General features: G+C 35.8%; 1 protein-coding gene across 2 annotated transcripts in view; it reads right to left on the bottom strand.

Moving 5' to 3' along the window:
• The window catches only part of SLC44A1 (solute carrier family 44 member 1), a 215,909-nt gene that overhangs the window by 22,959 nt on the left and 176,240 nt on the right, over positions 1 to 16,710 (bottom strand). For both annotated transcript variants that reach the window (XM_043985574.1, XM_043985566.1), the window contains exons 11-12: positions 15,738 to 15,894; positions 7,864 to 7,947 (exon numbers count right to left, since the gene is read on the bottom strand). In XM_043985574.1, the coding sequence (XP_043841509.1) occupies positions 7,864 to 7,947; positions 15,738 to 15,894 (241 nt within the window). The remainder of the gene's footprint in view (positions 1 to 7,863; positions 7,948 to 15,737; positions 15,895 to 16,710) is intronic.

The raw sequence follows: 16,710 nt of genomic DNA, 5'->3' as shown, positions 1-16,710 counted from the left end.
AAAAGGAGGGATAAATACTGGAAGCCAAAACTATAAATAAAAAAGTTTATTACTTTAAAAGAAAAAGAACCTGAAGACAAATGAAAATAGAATCCATGGGTTGGCAGTTGGGCTTACTATCAATAATAACTTACCCTGAAAAGCTGAGAATAATCTTACAAGGAAAAAACTGCATTTTTAATGGAAGAGTGGACTTTCAAGCATTTATTTTTTTAAATCATAAAAGTATTTTATTATTTTCCAGTTACATGTAAAGATAGTCTCCAAATTAGTTCCAAATTTTTTCCCTCCCTGCCTCCCCAAGACAGAAAGCAATCTGATATAGGTTATATATGTACAATCACAAACATATTTCTGCATTAGTCATGTTGTGAAAGAAGTATCAGATCAAAAGGGAAAAACCTCAAAAAAGAAAAAAAAAACAAAAAGTAGAAACGGTATGGTTCAATCTGCATTCAGAATCCACAGGTTTTTTTTCATGATGTGGAGAACATTTTCCATCATGAGTTTTTTAGAATTGTCTTGGATCATTGAATTGCTAAGAAGAACTAAGTCTATCACAGATCAAGCATTTCCAATGAAAAGACCAGAGGTAAGTAGGAAGGAAACAAGCATTTATTATGTACTTATTATGTGTAAGTTATTTTGCTAAGCACTTTAGAGATATTATGTCATTTAATTCTCATGACAACCCTGGGAATTAGGTGCTATTATTATCTCCATTTTATAGTTGAGGTAACAGAGGCAAAGGAAAAGTGACTTGTCTCAGAGTCACAAAAGCTAATACGTGTGACCCTGACACACTTAAGTTTTCCTGACTCTTGGCCCTAGTTGCCTAGGTGGCTGAATAAGAACTTTTAAATACAAACACAGGAATTAAGAGAAAGATAAATTATTTGAGCAATTCAAAGGGGCTGTACTATAATGTGGTGCTAACATTCTAACACTGTAAGAAACAAGTGTTCCTTCAGGATTGTAATATCTTTATGGGTTACTGAAAGAGTTAAATAAAAAGACACAGGGTCTGGGGATAGACTGGTTCTATTCTGAGCATTTTAAGAGTAGAAAAAGAAGGGAGGGTAAAAGGAATATACTCATGTATACAGAAGGAAGAAGAGGGTAAAAATTGCTATTTCTTATGACCGAGGTAGGTGAGAAGAGTACATCAATATCATCTGAATTAAAACCTAAAGGGAAGGTTGAACACACACATACATATGCACATACAAGCAGTCTGGTATAGAAATTTGTCAAACTTAATAGAAAAACAAGTATGAACAGCTACAAAGAAAACAAATTTCATGATCCTAAGGGGTAACTGAGGAAAAAAAAGAAAATAACTAGAATCTAAGGTATATCTATCAACTGGGGAATGGCTAAACAAATTGTGACATACAAATATACTGTGATATTGTTTTATAAGAAATGATGAAACAATTTCTGAGAATCCTGGGTATATGAACTGATACAGAGTGAAGTGAAGAACAATATATGCAAGAAAAATAACACTGTAAATCAGACAACAGTGAGAGACTTTGAAATTCTGAACAATCCTGTGACCAATCATATCCCTTCAAGACATATGATGAAGCATGCCACCCATTTCCTGAGAGGGAAGTGATGGGCTCACAGTGAAGAAAGACATTTTTGAGGGGAGCTTTCACAAATGGCCTTAATTCTTTTTCTGAGGTGTGGGAGATTTGAGGATGATTGAAAAAGTTTGGAAAAATCACCAGGGTGGCCAGCAGTGTCAAGCAGAGAGGTCAAGAAGGATGAAGATCATCATATATTATTTTCTATACTATTGGTATTTGATAATGTTTAGTTTATAGAATTAATTATTATATAATGGAACTTCTCTTCTACCCTCCTAATCTTGATAACCCTCTCTTTAAAATTTATATGCCATCAAACAAAAGAACTCTTTTCATCTTTGGCTTTACTTAGCAGACTGGTTCCTAGGAGTGAACACAAGGTAAATTATAAATGTAAGATCTACTGGAACAAAAATAAACCTTTAGTTAACTATAATTTTTGGTTACCCAAAACTTACAATAACCTAACATATAAGATAAAACATACAGTCTTAAATAATAGAGAATAATTGCAAATTCATATTGAAAGATTTTTCTTTGAACTTCTTGCTGACATGGTTCAACAGATTAGATAATAAGTTCTTTGACATGAATAAATATGTCCTGTTACTCATTTTTATTCCCCATGTAGTCTGTGGCCCAGCAGAAGAGGGGCCTCAAAAAACTGAATTACTTCTCTCCTTAAATAGAAAAGGTATGAACTAAAAAGCTTATGATGTAGCTTAACTTTTGTTGTTCTTATATACATATGTATAGCTATGCATGTCTGGGAGGAGATGTGCCAAGGTCACAAAGCTGAAAAGATTCATTGGCTCTCTGGAGATAGCCTGTTCCTTGAGGACATCAACGGTTCCATTTTTGTCACTGTATCCTCAATACAACCAAAGTACCTGGCACACAATAGGTAGGTGATAAATATTTGTTGAATGACCACCGGGTTCATGTTTCTTTGAAATGGTGTGAATTTAAACATTATTAGTTATGGCCAGAGTCACAGGCAGGGATGAGGCCCAGAATTTCCCAGATGAGAAAATTCTGCCAATTTGCAGCAGCACCTTCTCTGTAATCTAAGAGTTCTAGAGAAATGCCTAGAACATTGAGAGAGTAAGGTACTTTTCCAGGGTGACACAGCCAGTATTTGTCAGAGGCAGGACTTTAAGTGAGATCCTTCTTGGCTCTGAGGCCAAGTCCCTAACTACTGCACCTGTGGTATCAAACTCAAAGACAAATGGGGCCACTACACTGTATATAAGGATCCCAATGGACTGCATAGTGACTTTAAAACCACATATAAATATTATCTATATTCTACTGTATTTTATTTAGTTTGTTAAATATTTCTAAATTACATTTTAATCTAGTTTGGCTGTTCTTGGGAGTATTGGGCCCATGTTTTTGAAACTTCTGTACCATCGCTGCCTCTAGCCATATTTGTATTCAAGTGCAAAACCTACATTTGGAAAGCAAACACCAATGATTTCTGGAAACATGTACCACTGCTCCTTTCTCTTAGTAAAAATAATCAGAAATTTCCTTTATAAATGAAGGAGTTTATAAGTTATCTATTTTTATCTTTCTCCAATAAGGAGCCCAAGTATAGAGAGCATGGGCAATAAGAGGCAAAGGAAAGAGACTGAGGAGAGAAAACGTTTATTTACCTGAGCATCTGTCATGGAGGGATTCAGACAGCTATGACTTAGACTTGCTGAGTATCAAGAGTATCAAGAGAAGCTTCCCTCCAGGGGAAAGAAATAAACATTTATATAGTATATGACAGGCACTGTACTAAGCACTTTTAACAAATACCTTGTGAGGTAGGCACTGCGATTCCCACTTTACAACGGAAGCAAACAAAGGGGAAGTGATTTGTTTGGGGTCACAGTAGTAAGTGTCTGATGCCACATCTGAACTCACAACGCCCTGCTCAAGGCCCAGCACTAGATCAGTTCACCACCAGCTGCCTCTCTCCCCATTCTACTATCCTTCCACTTCATATTTCTCACAATTGTCTTGAGAGTAGTAATTCTAGCCTTCTGTTTCCAGGAAGGTTTGTGATTATCACCATTACTTATCATTGTCTTAAACATTTCAGAAAGAAAAGCTTCTATTCTGCTCTAAAAGCCTGTAGAAAGAAGACTATAGGACCTTCAAAGTCCTGTCAATAAGCACTCGTGTTTTAGTTAAGTCCCTCTTGTTTCAGTTCGAACCCTTTCCCTCTTGTTGACAGTAAGTACTGGAAATGAAGCTCTTCTTCTGCCCTCATTTTAACTCTTTTTGTATTCTATATAATTACTGCATTAGGCCATTCTTTGGGTTATAGAACCCTATTTTATCTGGTCTTTCACATGTACAACTTTTCTTTGCACCCTCCTGATGTTCCAGCTGGGAGTAGCATTACGGGGTACTGGAAAAAATAGAGGACTCAGAATCAGAGGATGAAGGGTTCATGCCCCAGCACTGCTACTCATTACCTACATGGTCTTGGAAGAGTAATTTCACTCCTCATGGTTTTACTTTTCTCCTCTCTAAAAGGAGGGGGTTGGACTAAGTCATCTGTGAGTTTTCTTTTAGCTCTAAATACTATAATCTTATGAACTTCAAACTAGATTTAGCATTAAACTATAAACCTATACAGAATTTAGGGGAAAGTTTGTCTTATCAGTCAAATATTCTATATAGTCCAAAGCACTTTGTAAATGTTAAGTAGTTTACCTTAAAAACATAAGTTGATTTTTTCTCCCTTTGTAGTGAGTTCTAAATCCCTGAGATGTTCAACTTTAAGTACAGTCATTTGACTTGCATCACTTTCATATGATCACTGTCCACAAGAGTGTTATCATTTGCTTTTCTTTCGTAACGATTGGAATGACGCCACCTGCTGGAGACTTACTGTAGGAAAGCTCCACCATGAGGAGAAGGCCTCTGAAGGCAAGGCCATGTGGCTTTTCTTTGGCATCAGGAAGTGACATTTGCTTGTGGGAGGAAGAGGGGGCGAGGCTGACACTTTTTTTTTTTTTCACGTGGACTCTGGTGGAGAGAGGCGCTAGAAACGCGCTCTCCCTTTGATAGATAGATGAATCTAGGCCTTTCTCTCTTTCTTTACCAAATTCTTATTCTCCTTAATAAATGCTTAAAAGTCTAACTCTTGCTAAAGCTTATAATTTATTGGCAACCACTCATTAGATTTTAGATAGTATAGCTAGAATTTTAGCCCCTTACACTTTCTTCAACGTACAACTCTGCACTTGTCCATCTTAAACATCATTCTCTTTTTAATTTTACCTCATTGAGTCTTTTAAAATCTCTATCCTATTCTGTGAGGGGTGATTTAGTTATCTCGCTTCATTTGGTATCTCAAGAGAACTTAATAAGAATGTTCTTTAGCATATTACTCAAATCTCTGCTAAAGATTTCTTACAGTACTGGGTACAGGAATAAGGATAAACTGTAGAGTTGGGCATTATGGGTTGTTGTTGTTTTTTCTACTTGGCAGAAACAGATTGTTAAAATCAGAAGGGATTTTAGAGATGATCTCATCCCATTCCCTCGATTTTACAAATGAGGAAGAAAGCGAAAATACTTGCAAAAGATCACCCATCTGTTAAGTGGCAGATGAGACAATGGACTTCAAGTCTAGCATCTCTTCTCCACTTCCTTCCTCGTGAAGTTACCATGGCCCTTTAAGAATGGCCTTGGCATCATTGATGCACCCATATACTGTTATGCTTCACTAGAGCAAATCTCCATTTTTCAGCTTGGTGATGATTTCACACATACATAGATAGATAGATATAGATATACACACATATACACATGTATGTATATATATATGTATGTATGTATGTATATATAAACCAAAATTGCAAAGAAGAATGTCTCCCTGGTGTGAAAAAACAGAATTGAATCTTTCTTATGAATAGGGATTAAAAAAAGGTGAACTCTGTAGACAAAAAGAAAATGTTGAAAAACCAAGAAGTACCAGTGTGTAAATTGAAATACTTATAGTCAGGGATGACACAAAATAAGAAACCATGTGCTTAAATATACTGATTTACATGTAGTAGGTGCTTAAAAATGTTTTTGAATTGGACAAGATTGAGCTGTTTCTCAGTTAGACAGGTCTCTCTCTGATTAAGGAATTAATGAAAACATTCAATTAGAAAATCTTTATAAAAGGAAGTGTAATGTTGTGTAAAAAGTATTGGCTTTGGAGTCAAATGACCCAGGTGTGAATCCCTGTTATGACACTTAAAAACTGTGTGACTGAACAAGTCACTTCAAATCTGAAAGCTTCAGTGTCCAAATCTATAAAATGTGGAGAATTGTAATGCCTATCTCAAAGAATTGGCTTTTTATTCAGCACTATATAAATAAAAGTATTATTAACTTGAGAAACATTTGCTAAGCACCCACTATTTCAGTAGATGATAATTCTATATTTAGGTAGAAAAGGATACAACAAATATTCTTGTCTACTGGGCAAATTGAATCACCTTAAGTAGCCATGAAGATTCACTGCTACCAACACAAAAAAGTGATATTTAAAGTAAATGAAAAAAAAAATGACATTTCACTCGAAGGAGGGAAAAAAGGAAACAAGGGGTGTTGTGCATTATTTTGTTGTTGTTGTTGTTTTTGGCGGGGCAATGGGGGTTAAGTGACTTGCCCAGGGTCACACAGCTAGTAAGTGTCAAGTGTCCGAGGCCGGATTTGAACTCAGGTACTCCTGAATCCAGGGCCAGTGCTTTATCCACTGGGCCACTTAGCTGCCCCTGTGTATTATTTTTTTGAAGGGGAAGAAAGGAAAAATAATGATTTATGAATACATTGGTCTTTTTAAGCAAATCTCTAAATGGCATTCAGGATCTTCTGAAAAAAAAACACCAACCAATTAATAGCACCCCAAATAATTTTCTATTCCCTAATTCAAACACTGTAGACTAAGAAGGGAAAAAAGTAATGTGTGAAGTAGTTCATATGAGATGTTGTTAATAGTTTCCAATGGCTTACAAAGTAGACTTTTACTATGTAATTGTGTAATTCTTTAAAACAAATCTTATGGAAGAGAAAAAGGAACTGAAGTAGCATTCTGACAATATCCCATTCAGAATAGGGAGAAAAGAGAGATTTTAGAGCAAAAAGAGGAAATACAGTGAAGAAATGAGACACTGTTTAAAATAGAAGGCAGAAAAGAGTATTCCAGTTTGTCTGTTCAGAAATGAGAAATCAAAATTAAAGCTCTTCAAAGAATGAGGATGCCAGTTCTCAAACACCATTTGCCATTTCCACCCACTTCAAAAACTACAGAAACAGTTTATCCCTTGATTTTTTTTCCAAGACAAGATTCACAGAGCTCAAGATGGGGAAAATGTACAGATACAGAAAGTCTGTATAAAAGAGAAAGCAATTTAATTTTTGAACAGTAGCATATGATTGCATATAAGAAGTAAGAATAGTCACATAAATTTTTTTGTAAAGTGGTGATCTCAAGCAACATTATAAGGGATGGTGCTTCAGTTAACTTTAAAAAAATTTCATCTATATAATTAGAAGAAATATGACTAGTAGGGATAGAAAATCAAGAGTTATTGGGTTCATGGAGCAGTTAAGTACATAGGATTAGGAACAATAAAGAGAGTTGCATTAAATGAATATTCTTCTCAAATCCTAAGAGGAACAATTAGTAATTCAGAGAAACAAGAGAATAAAATATTATGAAGATGACCATTGTCACAGCTAATAAAATGTGATGCCTCAAAAGCAGAGAACAAAAATTCAAGTTTTCTTTTTGAAGGGGGAAAAATATTTCTAATCTTAAAACAAAGACACATTTTTTCTCTGCAAGATGATATTTTCGCTAAACTCTAAAGCATTTAAAAAGCATACCCTAAAAAAACAAGTTTTATTTTCTACAAATCATTTCAAACAAATATAACAAGACTTGAGAGTTGTAGGTGGCAAATTATTAACCAATACTTAATAACTGGACATATTTGTTTTACTTAAATTCATTTCTAAATGAGTTTTCTGAAAGTTGAACCCTAATAATTTTTCATTCATGCATTATGAATGAGGACTAATGAAATTATAAATCTCAGGAGGATCAAAATATACATTAACTTTAGTATAAGGATTTGACTGATACACAGACTTGTTAACAAATATGATGCATTTGAAAGGGGAAAACCCTTTCAATGAATTAAAACTAATTATTTTGTCTCAGAAGAGGAAATTTTCAGTGAAAGTAGATGTGTATATATAGGGTTACCTGATTTAAATAATTTAGGCACTTTTCAAGACACCAGAGGCAACAGATGCAAGATTTCAGCATACATCGAGCACAGGCATTTTCCTGGAAAGGGAAAAAACAACAACTATAATTTAAAAACTGAAGAACCAAACTCAATCATAAGGAATTTTACTCCTTACCCCCACCAAATTAACCCTTTATTGTGACCTGTCTTATGCCCCCTTCCCCATCAAAACAAGTGAAAACATCTAATACAGTGACTGCATCTGATTATATATATGATACTCTGTCATACTAGTCTTCCACCTCTCTGTCGTGATAGGAAATTATGCTGTATTGTTTGTTCTGCAGAACTTCATTGGTCTTTCAGGCACTCTTAAGTTCAACTTCCTTTTGGTAATCTTTTCAAATATATTGTTGCAGTCACTGTCCATATTGTTCTATTGATTCTGCATATTTTAGATGCATCAGATCATCCAAATTTTCTACACTTTAAAAATTCATCATATCCAAATTTAATTTTAATATTTTTAATCATGATAAAAATTGTTAACCTTCATTTTTTAAAAAACAATTTTTAGTTCTAAATTCTTTCCCTGTCTCTCTCTTAATCCCCTCTTATTGAGAAGGCAAACAATTATATATATATATTACATGTCTAGTAATACAAAACATATTTCCATATTAATCATGTTGAGAAAGAAAGAAAACACAAAACCCTCCCAAGAAAAATAAAGAAAGTTTAAAAAAGTATGCTTCAATCTACACTCAGGCTCCATCAGTTCTTTCTCTGGAGGTCCATAGCATTTTTCATCACAGGTCCTTCAGAACTGTCTTGGATCTATCTATTGCTGAGAACAGCTAAGTCATTTATAGCAGATCATCATATAATATTGCTATTACTATGTACAATGTTTTCTTAGTCTTGTTCACTTCACTTTGCACCAGATCATGTAAGTCTTCCTAGGTTTTTCTGAAAGCATTCTGCTCATTATTTCTTAGAGCACAATAGTATTCCATCACAATCATATGCCACAACTTGTTCGGTCATCCCTCAATTGACAGGCATCCCTTCAATTTCCAATTCTTTGCCATCACTACCACAAAAAAAGAGCTGCTATATTTTGGCATAAATAGGTCCATACTTTTTTGAAAAATCTCTTTCTTAGGTTAAAGGTTCTGCATAGTTTTAGAGCTCTTTAGGCAGTTACAAATTGCTGTCCAGAATGGTTGGATCGGTTCACAACTACACCAACAGTGCATCAGCGTCCCAATTTTCCCACAGCCCCACCAACATTTGTCATTTTCCTTTTCAGTCATATGAGACAATTTTTTAGGTGTAAGGTGGTACCTAAGAGTTGTTTTAATTTGCATTTCTCTAATCCATAGTGATATAGAACATTTTTTCATAAGACTATAGATATCATTGATTTCTTCATCTGAAAACTACCTGTTAATATCCTTTGACTATTCCTCAATTAGGGAATGACTTGGATTCTTATAAATTTGACTCTGTTATCTATATATTTGAGAAATGAAGTCTTTATCAGAGAAACTTGCTGTAAAAAAATTTCCCCCAGATTTCAGCTTTCCTTCTAATCTTGGCTACATTAGTTTTGTTTGTACAAAACTTTTTATTTCATGTAATCAAAATTATCCATTTTACATCTTGAAAATGCTCTTTATCTCTGGTTTGGTCATAAATTCTTCCCCTATCCATAGATCTGACAGGCAAACTATTCCATGTTCCCCTAATTTGCTTATGGTATCACCCTTTATCTCTAATTCATATACCCATTTTGACCTTATGTTGCTATACAGTTGAGATGTTGGTCCATATCTAGTTTCTGCTAAACTGTTTTCCAGTTTTCCCAGGAGTTTTTGTCTCCAAAGTTTGGATCTCTAAGTTTGCTAAACGCTAGATTATTATCATCATTTATTAGTGTGTACTGTGTACCTAATCTATTTCACTAGAACACCACTCTATTTCTTTCTTTCTTTCTTTTTTTGGTGAGGCAATTGGAGTTAAGTGACTTGCCCAAGGCCACACAGCCAGTAAGTGTCAAGTGTCTGAGGCTGAATTTGAACTCAGGACCTTCTGACTCCGGAGACGGTGCTCTATCCACTGTGCCACCTAGCTGTCCCAATACAGATTAATTTGGCAGGGGGGGGGGCAGGACAGTGAGGGTTAAATGACTTGCCCAGAGTCACACAGCTAGTAAGTGTCAAGTGTCTAAGGCCAGATTTGAACTCAGGTCCTCCTGAATCCAGGGCCGGTGCTTTATCCACTGCGCCACCTAGCTGCCCCATACCACTCTATTTCTTAACCAGTACCAGATTGTTTTGATGATTAACACTTTTAATGCTGTTTGAGATCTGGGATGGCTAAGTCACCTTTCACCCATAGCCATCATTTATTAACAGAAAGTATTATTATGAACTCCTGCTAAGTGAAGTGACCATTTATATACCAGCTTTTTCAGCCATTTTCCAATCAATGGGCATCTTTGCTTCTCCTTCTTTAATATTATGGTACTGTTATGACTAGCGAACTCTTTGTTGGACCTTTGTTTCCATCTTTGAGTTTCTTGGGCTAATTGCTCAGTAGAGGATTCACTAGGTCAAATGTATGAACAGTTTTACTCATTGTTTTTGCATAATTCCAAGTGCTTTCCAGAATGGCTGGACTTCTTCATAGCTCTACTAACAGTGTGTTGGTATGCCCAGCTTCTCACTGACTCTAACATCTTTTTCAATTTGCATGGTGAGTGAGAGGTGAGACCTGAGTTGTTTTAATGTGTATTTCTCTTGTTAGAGATTTGGAGCATGTTTTCATGTAGTCATTCAAAGTTTATAATTCTTTTGAAAACTGGTTATTTATATAGGCTATTCATGTATCGTTATTGTGGAAATTTATTTTGATTTGGGGACCCTACCTTTGGGCTAAGATTAAAAAGCCTTAGGCCCTCAAGGCTTTTCTTTCGGAGATGCTGATGCCCCTCCCCCTCTGCTTCAGCTGAGCCAAAAAGCCCCATGGGCTGTACAAGAAGCCAGGTCAGACAGCTGGGGGAGGATCTATCCGAGAGATCCCAGGCTCGTCCAGGCCGGGCTCTGGCATAGCCCATGCCGAGGTCCCAGGCGCATAGCAGGGGCATGGGCCCCTGGAGCCCTTGGTGTGGTACACACGGGAGGCTCAAGGGTGCCCCCCCACCAGCTGCAGCCCTGGCTGGCGGATTAGCTTGGTGTGTATGGGGATGCAAAAAGCCCTGAGATTTGAATGGAGAGAAGTAAGATATATATATAGACCTGGGAGTTAGACAGGAAGGAAGGCCAGTGGACAAGATTAAGGGGGGATGAGATTCAGAGAGCAGAAAGGCTGGAGCACTAAGAGACGGGGGAAGGAGAAAAAGCCAAAAGCAAGAAGGGACTGAGGCTGAAGAACAAGATTAAGGAGGACTCTAGAGACTTGAGACAGCAGCGGGGCTGATGAGACAAACGGAACAGGGAAGGACACTGGAGCGGTAGGAGAACGGAAGGAGAGGTTGGTGAGAGAGAAACACAGGGGTTCAGTAGTGGCAGTAAGGAGAGGAAAGTTATAAGCAGGGGGATAGGCAAAGTGAAAGGGGCTCAGTTAGTGAAAGGAGCTGGGCAGTGAAAGTGGAACATACCCTAAGGCAAGAGGCGGCAAAGGCCCTTACTGTATTAAAAAAGTTCCAGGCCCAGCAGGTGGAAAGAGACACACTAGAATGAAGTCAGGTTGTACATTTTATTTCCCTGTATTCTTAATTTTAAATAGTATCTCATAAATAAACTCTGCTTTGATTATTTAGTTAAGAGGCTTCTTAATCTTTAGCTTATCAATTTGGGGAGTGGAGCAGTGTGGTGGAACTTTATAAATGGCCCGTATTAAATTAATAGCAGTCAGATAGTCAGTCAGTCAAAAGTCCCCAGATTAGTACCCCCAAATTAGGCTAGTTATTTAAAATATTTCTACATTGTCTTATATGTCTACTTAGCTACTGGGGAATAAGTTACTTTAAAAAAAGTCATTCTTTATTGCTTTTCCTTTGAAATCTAATTTTATTGCTATCTTTTGCTTTTATATCACTTCTCCTCTCCCTTTCATACCTTGTAAGAAAGATTAAAAAACAAAGAGAATTAAAGAAGTGTAACAAAATTAACCAGCAGATTGATCATGAATAATAGTATATGAAATACTCCAACCTAAATTACCCTAAGTCTTTAATGAGGGAAAGGAAGTGCATTTTCCCAACTATTTTCCTGAGCCAAGTTTAATCATTATTATTACAGTGTTCAGTTTCATTTTTATTGTTCTTCCCGTTTACATTGTGGTAGTCACTATGACTATTGTTTTCCTGACTCTGTATATGTTACTCTGCATCAGTTCATACATCTTTTCATGTTTTTTCTGAATTCATGTTCACTTCTTATGGTATTGTTATGTCATTACAGTATTTTCAGCCATTTCCCAAATGATAAGCATCTACTTTGTTTCAAGTTCTTTGCTACCACAAAAAGTGTTGCTATTAATATTTTGGTGCACATAGACCCTTTCTTTATATCTTTGATCTCCTGGGGATATATTACTAGTAGTGCAATCATTGGATCAAAGCACATGGGTACTTTAGGCACTTTATTGCATAATTCCAAATTGCTTTTTTCCCTCAGCATGCTTGGACCAATTCATAGCTACACCGATAATGTTTTTTAATGTGTTTTTCTTTATAACGTCCTTCTAATAGACTTCAATCTTTTGACAATTCTGTCAAATTGCGGAGTGCCAAGTCAAACCTCAGTGTTGTTCTGATTTGCATTTCTCTTGGTAGTGGTGTTTTGGAGCATTCTTTTATATGGTTGTTAATAGTATGTCATTCTTTTTGAGAACAGTTTGCTCATATCCTTTGCTTATTTATCAGTGGAGTAGCTCTTGGTCGGTATATTTGTTTCTTGTATAAAAGACCTTTATCAAAGATATATACAAAGATTTACTGCCCCCATAAATGCTTTCCTTTCTCATTTTACTTGCACTGATTTTGTTCATGCAAAAGTTTTTCAGTTTTATGTAATCATGATTATCTATCTTACCTTTGGTGATAGCCTCTATCTTGTTTGGTTAAGAATTTTTCCCTAAGTGTTCTTAGGTATAAAAAGAAAGGTCCCATATACACCAATATTCATTCATAATAGTACTTTTTTGGTAGCAAAAAAGTAGAAACAAAGTAAATGCTTATCCTTTGGGAATGGCTGGATAAATTGTGGTATGTGAATATAATAGATTAGTAGTGTGCTGTAAGAAAGAACTAATAAGAAGAATTCAGAGAATCATGAGAAAACTTATATAAAGTGATTCTGAGTAAAGTAAATAGAACCAGAAGAAAATATACACAATGACTATGATAATGAAAAATGGAAAGAAAAAAAAGAAACGGAATTCTATGTAACTATAATGATCAAGTGTAGCTTAAGAGATGGAAAAAACCACCTACTTCCCTTCTTTGTAAAGTTGAGTGACTACTGTAGAACACTGAATATAATGCCAGACTATCTATTGATTAGCTTTGCTGAATTTTTGTATTTTTAAATTCTTTGTTACAAGAAAGGGATTGCTTGTTGAGTTGGGGAGAGAAGAGGGATATATTTGGGGGGAAAAGGAGCTAGTTGGCACAGAGAATAGAGCAATGGTTCTAGAGCCAGGAAGACCAGAATTCAATTTTGGCCTCAGACACTTAACAGCTATATGACCCTGGGCAAGTCACTTAACCTCTGTCTGCCTTAGTTTCTTCAATTGTAAAATGGGCATATAATAAAATCTACCTCCTAGGGTTGTTGTGAGGATCATATTAGATAATATTTGTAGAGTGTTTAACACAATGTCTGGCACATGGTAGGTACTTAATAAATGCTTATTTCTTTCCACCTTCTTATGTAAATACAAAGAGTATCAATAACCGTGTTAAAAGAAAAAAGAATAGCACAGAGAATCAGCAAAGAAACTAATTAAAACAATAGCTTAAAAAATTAATCCCACTCCCTCTAATCATCTGTATAAAAGATACCTGATCTCATTCTCTTCTTTTTATGTTGTGACATTTTATATTCTAATTACATATCCATACTGAGCCTGTTGTTTTATACAAGGTAGATACAAGGTAATTTTAGAGGAGATGGAACTAGCAACTAGCATGAAGGAGAAAGGCCTCTTCTTGTAGAAGGGAGCTCTTGAGTTGAAATCTGAAGCAAGCTGGAGATTCTAAGAAATTGAAGGGAAGAGAGATAGAATTCCAGGAATGAAGGAAAGGCAGTACAAAAGAATGGGAACTGGAGATGGAGTGTTATTTGAGAGGAAAGCAAAGTAGCCAGTATATGTGAATTGTACAGTGAATAGAAGAAAATAATACCAAACTCACCCCCAGGATATATAGGAAGGTTTCATGTTGTAACGAGCTTTAAATATCAAATAAAGGAGTTTAATTTTGGTACTAGTGGTAACAAGGAGACACTAATGAATTGTAGTTTATTAAATGGGTGAGGTGGAAGGGAGTGACGTGCTCACATGTGTGTTTTAGAAAAATCACTTTAGCAACTGTGTGGAGAATGGAGTGGGGTAGGGAAAGACTTAAGGCAAGGAGATCAATTAGGAAACTACTGAAATAGTTCATGGAAGAGAAGGTGAGGGCCTGACCTAAGGTGATGGCTGGGGACACTAAGAAAAGGGCTGAATTTGAGAGAAATGACAAAATTTGAATATGAAAAGTGAATGATAATGAAGAGGTGAGGATAAAACCATGGTTGCATACCTGGATGGCTAGAAGGATGGTGGTGCTACTATTGAGAAGTTGAGGACAAATGGGGGTATAGTATGAGATGTTGGTCTGAACTGAATTTCTGCCAAACCACTTTCCAGCTTTCTGAACAATTTTTATCATATAGGGAATTCTTCGATAGGTATTTTTGGCCTACTGAGGCTAACAGTTATTGATTTTTGCTTATTAAGAGGAATAGAATATGTTTCAAAGTCCAATTTTCTAAAACTCAGTGATAGAATTACATGTATAAACAAAGAAGCTTTGATTTCTTTAGTGTAGAGAACTTCTGGCATTGGATTCTCTTTACCAAAGCTAATTGTAACCAGGGACCCTGTAGAAAAATCCTATGAAGTTGCCTAAGGCACAAAACAGTGTTAGAGGTTAAGTGAGTTGCTCCCAGTGACAAAGCTAAATGCAGTCAAGATTTGAAACCAGATCTTCCTAACTCCAAGTCAAGCATTTTATTCAAAAGTCATGCTCTCTCTTCTAATTTTGACTGCATTGATTCTGTTTGTACAAAACATTTTTAATTTAATGTAATCAAAATCATCCATTTTCCATTTCATAATATTCTCTATCTCTTGTTTGGACATAAATTGTTTTCTTCTCCATAGATCTGAGAGGTAAACTACTCCTTCCTCTCCTAATTTACCTATGGTATCATTCTATATGTCTAAATCACATACCCATTTTGACCTTATTTTGGTAAGGTCCATGCTCTCTCAAAGAGGTAATTACATCTACTTAAATACTTGGGGGGAGGGAAGCAGTTAGGTGACACATTGTGGGGCCTTAAGTCAGGAAGACAACTTCCTGAGTTCAAATTTGACCTCAGACTATCTATGTGACCCTAGGCAAGTCATTTAACCATGTTTGCCTCAGTTTCTTTATCTGTAAAATGTGTTGGAGAAGGAAATGGCAAACCACTGTAGTATCTTTGCCAAGAAAATCTCCAATGGGATCACAAAGCATTTGACAGGACTGAAGTGACTGAACAACAACAAATACAAATCCAAAGTTCTACAAATGTACTCATAGAATGCAAAAGAAATATTAACTTCTTACCTTTCCTTTAAGCTGGTTATGAATGTACATGAGGATCATTCGTGGGATTTTCACTAAAGTAATAATGAAAGATCCTTTTGCCACAGTACCAAGGTGGTAGCGGATAAGCCGGTTCACTGACGCCAAAATGGGAGTATATGGCAGATTCCTTTTATCTCTATTAAAAAGCACCACAAAGAATGAACAACTCAATCTCAGAGAATAAAAATATTAGATGTTACAATCAAATCAAGGCATAAAAAGCACTGAAATATAAGTATTCCAATTCTAGAATTTAGAGGACATTTTAAAATAGCTTACTAACTCTACCAAATGACATGGTAGCAAAATGCATTTTAAAAGAATACTGGAGGCAGCTAGGTGGCGCAGAGGATAAGGCACCAGCCCTGGATTCAGGAAGACCCGAGTTCAAATCCAGCTTCAGACGCTTGACACTTACTAGCTGTGTGACCTTGGGCAAGTCACTTCACCTTCAGTGCCCCGCAAAATTTAAAAAAAAAAGAAAAAAAAAGAATACCAATGTTGGTGAGGTAATCTAAAAATTTTATTTATTACAACATCAATAAATCAATTAATAAAAGATACTTTCATGGCACTTACTAGTTCCAATATTAATGAAGAATGTTAAACAACATTGTGCTTTGAAGGCATTTACTAGTCAAGATTTACCACGCAGAACAGATAAATAAAAACATAAACATCTGTCAAGGCAAATCATTATGGGAAGCTATGTAATCTTGGATTTGACCCTGAGCCCTGAACTGAAAAAAAATTTAGTCCTAGTTCTGACCCAACACTTCTATAGAATTTCAATAATTCACAAACCAATTTTCAAAAGAAAAAAAAATCTTTTTTTTGATGACTGTAATAAAGATTTTATTAAGACAGGATACAATACAAATTGGCAATTTACAAATTGAATACCATAATTTGTTACAAAACAATGATGCAGGTCATTTTCTATGACAACAAA

Source organism: Dromiciops gliroides, chromosome 1 (genome assembly GCF_019393635.1).
Source record: "Dromiciops gliroides isolate mDroGli1 chromosome 1, mDroGli1.pri, whole genome shotgun sequence".
NCBI lineage: Eukaryota > Metazoa > Chordata > Mammalia > Microbiotheria > Microbiotheriidae > Dromiciops > Dromiciops gliroides.
This window is presented reverse-complemented; position numbering and strand designations above follow the sequence as displayed.